The following is a 10,200-nucleotide window of genomic DNA, read 5'->3' as shown; positions in this document are numbered from 1 at the left end:
TTGATGATAACTTCAAAAGTTTCAAAAGCATATTGAGTATTTTGGCAGTTAATCTGGGCGCTTTCCCTGAGGGAGGAGAAAGGTCTCTAACTATTATTGAAAGCTATGATTGTTGAGGTTCCCTGAAAAGGTCAGAATTTCCTAGAATTCCCACTTTTCTTGTTATCCATGCTTTTCTTTTTTAGGCAGGTATAACAATAACTGTAGCCCCGTGCTGGGTCAGATTGCTGATTTGTTTCATCTTGGAAGAATAACCCTTGCTTCACTACTGATAGGTTTGTGTTATGGATACTCTGTGTTACTATTTGTTTTGGTAATGTCAAACTGTAGCAATTAGAATTTTGGAAGACCATTTCCCTGAGGAAATGGTTCTTTGGAGTGCACCTGGGAAAGTGGAAAGTATAAACAGAGCAGGGGAAAGTTTCAAAATTCACTAGACTCAGATTGTCCAACTCTGCCCTATGAATGAGCAAGAACTAGGTGGGATTCCATAGAATGGGAGCTAAGTAGCTAGAAAGGGCAAAGGTGAAACATTAGATATATTAGCAGTCAGGGAGAAAATACCAAGCAGATCTATAGTATTCCAGGAAAAGTCTGTTTTGTGAATCCAGAGTCATCCCCAGTGGGAATAAAATTCTTCCTTTTATAGCCATCCAACTATCTCCCAAATCCTTTCATTCTACCCCCTCTCTGCACGGGCAAGGGCTCCCACTGTCCTACCAGTAGGAAGTTATCCCTCGGATTTAAGCATTTACAGCACTGGCGTTCTCTTAGAAAAATATGAGAAATAGTGCCTTATGGAAATGATTTTCTGTTTTTTCTTTTAACAGAAAACCCCCTCTTTGTCCCTAATAATAAAAACTGCTCTTGCTGAAACAGGGGCAGGGGCCTGGGCCTTCCCCCTCAGCCTCACCCTTGCAGGTCATTGAGATATTTGGGTGGAAGCTGGAGGCTTCCAGAAAAGGCATTCCAAAAGCTCTGCTGCAAACCAATCAACCATGCAAACTCATTGTTGGGACAATTGAGGAAATTTGAATATGGACTAGGTGTTAGATAATTTTTAAGAATTATTGTTCATTTTGTCAGATGTGATCATGCTATTAGGGTTATATGAGACTACATCCTGATTTTTTAAAGCTTCCTATTTCATGATGCTTGAGATTTGCATGAAAATGAAGTGAATATGGGCCGGGCACAGTGGCTCATGCCTGTAATTCCAGCACTTTGGGAGGCTGAGGCGGGTGGATCAGTTGCGGTCAGGAGTTTGAGACCAGCCTGGACAACATGGTGAAGCCCCTTCTCTACTAAAAATACAAAAATTAGCCAGGTGTGATGGTATGCGCTTGTAATCCCAGCTACTCAGGAGGCTGAGGCAAGAGAATCACTTGAACCCAGGGGGGAGCTGAGATCACGCCACTGCACTCCAGCCTTGGCAACAGAGCGAGACTGTCTCCAAAACAAAACAAAAGAAAAAAACAAACAAAAATGAAGTGAACATGGCAAAATGAAAATAATGTTAAATTGAAGTGGTGGGTTATGGGGCTTATGATAACCTTTTCTCTGAAAAATGTAAAAGCAATGCTTCAAGCTGGTAGTCGTAAGCACCCTAAGAGGGACAGGTTTATTAGCACAGTTTTCCTTTGAGACTTTGGTTGCCAGTCTAGAGCAGGGCACACAGGGAATACAGGGGTCTGCTACATTCATCTGCTCACTCTCCACCCATGGGTGCTGGCAGGTCATCAAACTATACCCTAAAACTCTCCCCTGGTGTAACTCTTTACTCAATGGAATTAAAGGATATGTAACTTTTTTTAACCTTAGCATCAGGGCTAACTCCATGCACATCCATTCCCACCCCCTGCAACTGTTTGGCCCCTCCTGTCTGTCTTGTTTGAGTGGGCAAAATCCCCTTTTCCTACCCAGCACACTCCCAGCCCCTATATGCCCTGCCCTAAGCTAGCACCTGCTGCCTCAAAGAGATACTGAGCTGATAAGAGTGTTCCTTCTCTCCTCCCCCACCTTGTCTCCCTCTCCTGGGTATCCAGGGATCTGAGGAGAGCACCTCTGGTTACTAGGAAGCTGCTAGATGCATACTAGGCAATAGTACTGCCTTCTCATTTCAGAGACCCACCGAGACTGCTCACTGGCCAAATGTCAGCACTGTTCTCATATCTCCTTGCTCTGCCCTCTGCCACCAGCCAGCCAAGGAAGCTGAGATGTAGCATCAGAGAGGGAAGAAACTTCTGAAATCAAGAAGTGCAGCTGGCCAGGCACGGTGGCTCACGCCTGAAATCCCAGCACTTTGGGAGGCTGAAGTGGGTGGATCACGAGATCAGGAGTTCAAGACCAGCCTGGCCAAGATGGTGAAACCCTATCTCTACTAAAAATACAAAAATTAGCCACTGATGGTGGTGGGTGCCTGAAATCCCAGCTACTTGGGAGGCTGAGGCAGAGAATTGCCTGAATATGGGAGGCAGAGGTTGCAGTGAGCCGAGATTGCCCCACTGCACTCTAGCCTGAGTGACAGAGCAAGACTCTGTCTCAAAAATAAATAAATAAATAAAGTACAGCCTCCCAAGCAGAACAAGGATCCCTGCAGGCATCTCTAATGGGTGGTCACCTGGTCCCTGCTGAAAAGTTTCTACTGGAGATTGTTTCCACATAGTGCTCCTCTGGGTCAGATGCAGAGCAAGGCACTAATCGGGGCCAGAGCCCAGGGGCAGTGAGAGCTCAATAGCAAACCACAGCAGGACCCACCGGTCTCCTATCGCAGACCTCTGGAGCAGGGGCTAGAAGCTGCAGCACCAAGAACTCTAGCAGCAAAAAGGTGGCTAGCTGGCTGGGTGGCAGACGAATCCATCTCTTGGTAAGGATGCCACTGTTTGAGTTTTGCTTGGTCAGCTTCTCAGTTTTGTAAGACCAGAGGCTCAGTTTTGTTAATTCAGGTCCTGGGGGATATAGACCTGTGATAACGTAACCTCTTAAGCAACATGCATGCCAAGAGGCCAATTTGCAAATGAGCCATAAACAAGCACAGCTGTCAGGTGAGTAGAATATTAACGTTTGCTTTCCAAGACACACATTTCCTGGAATGGAATTTATAACAAGGAGGTCACTTGGTGAGCATGAAATTAGCTCAAAGGGCAGGAAGCGCTGTGGAAGAGGCTGAGGGAAAGCTACCCTTGGACTTCTTTATACCAGAATACCTGTTTCCATGGATGGAGTTTACCTTGAGTGAGCTTTTTTCCTTGATATGCCTTTTCTGATAGCCACACAACAACATCTCAGAAGGTTACAATTTTGTGCATATCAGCTGTATTTCTCATTGTGTTTTCCTGAGGTCTCCTTGATACTCCGGGGGACGGTAGTGTCTTAATGGTACCGTAGACAGGGTGACTTAACAGCACCCTGGACAGCACCGTGGCGCAGGGCTTCCTTCAGTACTAGTTCTGATATCTGCATACTGATGTATAGAGGTGAGGGTGGGGGCGGAGGAGACATTTTGGCAACTATTCCCTTTTTCTTGTTCTGTGTGATGCTGACAGGTGTTATAACAGGGCTCATAAATGTAAATGCAATGGGGTCCAGGAATGTGGCATAAAGAAATGAAGCAGGCTGGATAAAACAATTTCAATGCAACTTGAATACAAATATGCTTCTTCATGTTCTTCTTCTTCTCCTCCTCCTCTCCTTTCTCCTTCTCCTTCTCCTTCTCCTTCTCCTTCTCCTTCTTCTTCTTCTTCTTTCTGCCTCTTCATTTTTAAGATAGAGTCTCACTCTGTCATCCTGGAATGCAAAGGTACAATCTCAGTTGATTTCAACCTCTGCCTCCTGGGTTCAAGCAATTCTGTTGCCTCAACCTCCTGAGTAGTCAGGACTACAGGCACATGCCACCATCCTCAGCTAATTTTTGTAGTTTTTAGTAGAGATGGGGTTTCACCATGTTTGCCAGACTGGTCTTGAACTCCTGACCTCAAGTGATTTGTTTGCCTCAGACTTCCAAAGTGCTGGGATTACAGGTGTGAGCCACTGCACCCAGACTTTCATGCTCTTTACTATAAGAAAAAAATAATGCAGACATGAAGATAATGGCAATGGATGCTCAATGGGGTGAGTGGGCGGTGGTGAGTTCTGGGGACTCTGGGGCGGGCATGTCCCTTTGCAAAATGACTACTGCTCAACTCCAGTGGCCATGAAGTCATCAGGTCTGATTTTTTTCAAGAGAAGTTGGTAAGCTGGATTTGTAGGTGAAATCACTTCATTTTTAAATGTTGGCAGTCAACTCAAACTAATTTAAAAAATGCTTCATTAGGCTGGGCATGGTGGCTCACACCTGTAATCCCAGCACTTTGGGAGGTTGAAGTGGGCGAGTTGCCTGAAGTCAGGAGTTTGAGACCAGCCTGGTCAACCCCATCTCTACTAAAAATACAAAAGTTAGCCAAGCATGATGGTTCGTGCCTATAGTCCCAGCTACTTGGGAGGCTGAAGCAGGAGAATCACTTGAACCTGGGAAGTGGAGGTTGCAGTGAGCCGAGATCATGCCACTGCACTCCAGCCTGGGTGACACAGAAAGATGCTGTCCCAAAACCCAAAAAACAAAAAACAAACCAAAAGAAACTTCGTTAAAGAAAACAAAACATATCCAGGCCAGATTCAGTATGCAACTTCTGCCTTATATGTAAAAGGCATATAAACATGATTAAATGTAGGCCGGGCGCGGTGGCTCAAGCCTGTAATCCCAGCACTTTGGGAGGCCGAGGCGGGTGGATCACGAGGTCAAGAGATCGAGACCATCCTGGTCAACATGGTGAAACCCCATCTCTACCAAAAATACAAAAAATTAGCTGGGCATGGTGGTGCGTGCCTGTAATCCCAGCTACTAAGGAGGCTGAGGCAGGAGAATTGCCTGAACCCAGGAGGCGGAGGTTGTGGTGAGCCGAGATCGTGCCATTGCACTCCAGCCTGGGTAACATGAGTGAAACTCCGTCTAAAAAAAAAAAAAAAAAAAAAAAAAAAAACATGATTAAATGTTTTAGGAAATGCTGGTTTCAAAAAATAAAATAGGAAAATATAGACAGATGTTTGTTGTTTCTTTAACCATAGAACTTCTGAGGGCCTTTCAGATAGCGATGTGTGTTTGAAGCTCCAATTCAGTCTCACTGGCTTCACACAGTGACATCATCTCAGGTCAGTCTCTAACGACTGCCATCCGCAGCCATTTCCAGGTGACTGTTTGACTTTATGTCGGCCAGTGACATTTTCTGGACCTTTCCTCAAACTCAAGAGATGCATTCTCTTCAGTCTCAGAGCCCTGCACACCCAATGCTAACTGCAGAGGAACACAGGAGCGGAAGCAACCTGCTCTGACACTGGAGGGATATTCACACTTGTTTGTGCAGCTCGCTTGTCTAATTCTAGAACAGTCTGGGCTGAGTTCAACTTTACCCAGAAGCTGCAGGCCCTCTGCCCCTGTCAGCCTCATCTCCTGTCAATGTCTTCCCCCTTCTTACTTTCATTCCATGTTCAACATCCCATGTGAAATCTGTCTTAAAGCTCATCACCAACAACCCCTCCCAAAGTATCCCCTGACGTATTTTCACCCACTCTGCCTCCCTAGCTAGTCCTGACTACTCCATAGGAAGACAATGCCCATATTTAGGGCCCAGCAAAGCAGAGGAATAAAAAAAAAAACACACAGAAAAAGGCAGCTTTAGTAAGTTTGTCCAGAATATTGCAACTGGAATATCTAGAGAGAAGCTTACACAATTTCAGTATGCATATGAGCTTTCAGTATGGTTTTTTGGTTTTGGGGTTTTTTTTGAGACAGAGTCTTACTCTGTCGCCCAGGCTGGAGTGCAGTGGTGCGATCTTGGCTCACTGCAACCTTTGCCTCTGGGGTTCAAGTGATTCTCATGTCACAGCCTCCTAAATAGCTGGGATCACAGGCATGAACTACCACAGCTGGCTAATTTTTGTATTTTTAGTAGAGGCAGGGTTTTACCATGTTGGACAGGCTGGTCTTGAGCTCCTGACCTCAAGTGATCTGCCTGCCTTGGCCTCCCAATGTGCTGGGATTACAGTTATGAGCCACCTACGGCGCCTGGCCCAGTATTGTTTTATTTTGAATTACACTCAGGAAAGACAGATTATCTTTCCAGGGCTTTGGGTCTCTACTAGTGTAAATGGAATCAGTTTGTTTGGACTATTTCATGCTTTCTATTTGTCTGTCATCTATAGCCTTCCAACTTCCAAAAGGAATGGTTGACTAACTGTGATAAAAAACACACGTGACGGAGGTTGACATGTGACATCTTCCCTTCTCTTTCCAGCAGCTCCAGCTCTTCTCTTACTCCAGGCTTTTTGCAAACATCTCTGGCTAGCTCTCCTGCCTCCTGCTCCCCTCTGAAGCCCATTCTGCTTACTGCTGCCAGAATAGTCTTTCTAAAACACACAGTCATTATATAGCCTTCCTGATTTTTTAAAAGTCATCTTTACCTATATTGCAAGCTGCCTAAATACATGAACTAGACTTCTTTATATTCCCTAAACCATCGTGATTCTCAAACTCTGGTGGGGAACTTATTTAAAATGTAACTCCCTGATTCTCACCTCCAAAGACTGATTTGGTAGGACTGGGGTGAGGCTCAGGAATCTGCATTTTATGCCCCAGACAGGTAGCCCAGAAGAGTGTGGTGCTGTTGGGCTACAGGCTACAGATTGAGAAGAGTTATATTTTAAATCTGGAAGGGACATAATAAGTGGATATAAGTTAGGTTCAGTTATTCTTAAATGAATTCTGCTATTTTGTCTTCCCTGAAAAGATTTTATTTCTCCATTTTATTCCTTCTGGCATCTGGTAGTTGACTAATTTCATGCTGAAGTAGTTTGAAAAACCATTCAGAAAAAATAAGGAGGAAGGAGCTTCTAATGGCTCTCACTGCATACCTGGAAAATTAGCAAGGTGATACATTGGAAGCACAGTGTACTGTCAGTGATGTCTGGGTATAATCAAAGTGCTTGGGCCACTAACAAAAATCTGTTCATCTCTGCCTTCCCATACCATCACTCAGCCCTTGAGAGTAGAATACCAAAAAGACAGTATAGCCAATGGAAATATATTTTAGCCCCTAATTTTCCAGGCAATGTTCACTTTCTAAAAAGAAAAAGAGGAGCCAGAGCCAGGAGGAGCAGCAGAGCACAGCTGTAGCATTAAATAATATGACGTGCATTTCACTGAACACTTACTATGCACGAAGCTCTGTTAGGTCCCATGCACACACAATCTCTCATCTTCACGATAACCTGCAAGTAGGTGGTAAGAGTCTCAATTTTTTCTTTTCCAGTTAGTGCGGTTCAAGAAGCCATGAGCAGCAAAGTCTCTAGCGACACCCTGTATGAGGCGGTGCGGGAAGTCCTGCTCGGAAACCAGTGTGAGCGCCACAAGTTCTTGGAGACGGTGGAGTTGCAGAGCAGCTTGAAGAACTATGACCCCCCGAAGGACAAGTACTTCACAGGCACCAACAGGCTTAAGTCCACTCCCTGCCCCAAGTTCTCCGTGTGTGTTCTGGGGGACCTGCAGCACGGTGACAAGGCCGAGGCTGTGGATATCTCCCACATGGACATCGAGGCACTGAAAAAACTCAAGAATAAAAAACTGGTCAAGAAGCTGGCCAAGAAGTATGATGCATTTTTGGCCTCAGAGTCTCTGATCAAGCAGATTCCACGAATCCTTGGCTCAGGGCTAAATAAGGTAGGGAACTTCCCCTCCCTGCTCACACACAATGAAAACGTGGTGGCCAAAGTGGAAGAGGTGAAGTCTACGATCAAGTTCCAAATGAAGAAGATGTTATGTCTGGCTGTGGCTGTTGGTCATGTGAAGATGACAGACGATGAGCTTTTGTGTAATATTCACCTGGCCGTCAACTTCTTGGTGTCATTGCTCAAGAAAAACTGGCAGAATGTCCAGGCCTTATTAAGAGCACCATGAGCAAGCCCCAGTGCTTATATTAAGGCACATTTGAATAAATTCTACCGCTACCAAAAAAACAAAAAGAGTTTCCATATGGAAACTGTCTTCCATTGTATCACAATGACTCAAGTAGGGGCAACTGTAAACAAAAGCAGGGTGATGAAAACCTCCGATTTCAGGAGTCAACCCCTGGGTACGTTTATAATGAAGGCCCAGAAAGGGAAAGAGGGTAGGAGGGAGAAGAGACACTCAGGCTGCAGGATCTTCCTAAAGGGGTGGGAAATGACCTTTCTGTGCTCAAGTGCTCAGGGTGACTTTCCCTTGCATAAATATAATCACCCCAAAACAGGCCTTGATGTATGCAGAGGCTCTGTAATCTGCTCAGTTCGTTATCAGCCAAACATGAGTTATTAAAAGTAACTGACACTTTCCTGAGCACTGATTCCACTTAATGGATCAATACTACCTATCTCAAGAAACAGAAAACACAGAACACCTCTCTGGCTCAGACAACCCACCAGCAAAATTGATAAAACCTCTGCTCATCTTGGGGTGTCCTCCTCACCTGTGTGGCGTGGCTGCAGTCCTTCTGGCCACCTAGTGAGGTTCCCTCTCTGTGGCTCCCCATGCTCACCAAGTGGCTCCCAGACCCCTGGTTTGGTGTTCCCGCTTCCTGGAAGTTTCTCCTGTCGCAGTACTGGTTTGCTTGGTCACGTGATGGGGATGCTGTGGCTCCTGCCTCCCAGTAGAGGTGTTCACTTCTCTGTCCTGCTCTCATAGCCACCCTGATGAGTGCCACTCCAGTATTAGAATCTGTTGGGAGGTCCCAGCAAGAGGTAGCCTCTGCTCTGTGTCCTCCGGCACTTCTCATGGCAGGCTGTTTTGTTTGACTTGCTCTTCTGGTTCATGAATGTTCCTGTCCTGAGGAACTCTGCCCAGATGGCACTGGGACTGAGCTGGAAAGTAATCTGGATGTCACCATACTATGCTACTTTGAGAGTCTCACATGCACATACTGACTCTCATGCTTTCCTCCCTTGATGAGTTTCTTTCTGACCTGGGACAATTTCTAGGTTAGGACAAGGCCATCAATCCCCAGCAGCTTAAGAAAGATCTGAGTGTTGAGAAACAGACATCGGTTCCAGGGGATCCAATCATGAATGCTCCATGAAACCCTGAAACAAACACAGCTTACAGCCCACCAGTTCCTACCTGGCTTGCCAGGCTCAAATTTGTAAGGGGGACACAGTCAAGCATGGAGTGGGATCCTTGCGATATATATTTCCTCAGTAGCACTGCTAGCACTGTCTGTATTTTCTGAACCTTAAATTACATGCATGATCTAAAAGAAGTTTTGCAAGAAGCAGACTACTTGAAATTGAGTATGTCTCAGAAAGCCTGGGACATGTAGCCATCATTTGCTGAAGACACAAGAGACATCTGTTGGTGATTCTCTCCATCAAACAACACATTTACAACTTTGCTAAGGAAGCATGGAAATTTGAGCTTGACCAAGTTTCCAAGACTGCACTGTGATGCTGGGAAGGAGATACTCCCCTGCTGTCCAGAATTGTGGAGATGAGGAGCCTTGAAGGCTGGTTGGTTTGCATAAATCAACAGAGGCAAAGAGCATTTTTAGGTGAGGGAATAGCAAAGCAAAGGACAGGGCAGCAGTGTGGATGGAAGTGGTCCTGGGAGACCAGCTTGATCAAATCACATCAGTAGTGTGAGAGGCCAGGCTTAAGAAATTTGGTTTAATCTAATAAGCAGGAAACTGTCATTATAGTCACAGGGGAGAGTTGTGATAGAAATTGTTTTCAGATAAATAATCAAACAGCAGAACGAAATGGAATCATTTGACTGGATGTAAGGAGACCAGCTGGGGGCTATTACATTAGTATTTTTTTTCCTTTTAGGCAGGGTCTTTCTGTTACTCAGACTGGTCTTGAACTCCTGGACTCATGGGGTCTACCTGCCTCAGCCTCCTGAGTATTGCACTAGTCTCTTTTTTTTTTTTTTGAGACAGAGTCTCACACAGCCACCCAGGCTGGAGTGCAGTGGTATGATCTCCACTCACTGCAACCACCATCTCCCAGGTTCAAGCGATTCTCCTGTCTCAGCCTCCCAAGTAACTGGGATTATAGGCGCCTGCCACCATGCCTAGCTACTTTTTTGTATTTTTAGTAGAGATAGTGTTTCACTATGTAGGCCAGGCTGGTCTTGAACTCCTG

At 45.4% G+C, this 10,200-nt stretch overlaps 1 protein-coding gene across 1 annotated transcript; it reads left to right on the top strand.

The window, feature by feature from the left end:
* Positions 1 to 7,363: 7,363 nt before the first annotated feature.
* On the top strand, positions 7,364 to 7,987 carry LOC108301976 (60S ribosomal protein L10a-like). Its single transcript, XM_037737450.1, has one exon. It carries the CDS (start codon positions 7,364 to 7,366, stop codon positions 7,985 to 7,987), a length of 624 nt encoding a protein of 207 aa, XP_037593378.1.
* The last annotated feature ends 2,213 nt before the right edge of the window (positions 7,988 to 10,200 follow it).

The sequence above is a fragment of the Cebus imitator genome, unplaced genomic scaffold (genome assembly GCF_001604975.1).
Source record: "Cebus imitator isolate Cc_AM_T3 unplaced genomic scaffold, Cebus_imitator-1.0 Scaffold38, whole genome shotgun sequence".
NCBI lineage: Eukaryota > Metazoa > Chordata > Mammalia > Primates > Cebidae > Cebus > Cebus imitator.
Note: the sequence above shows the minus strand (reverse complement) of the source record. Positions and strands in the feature narration are given on the sequence as shown.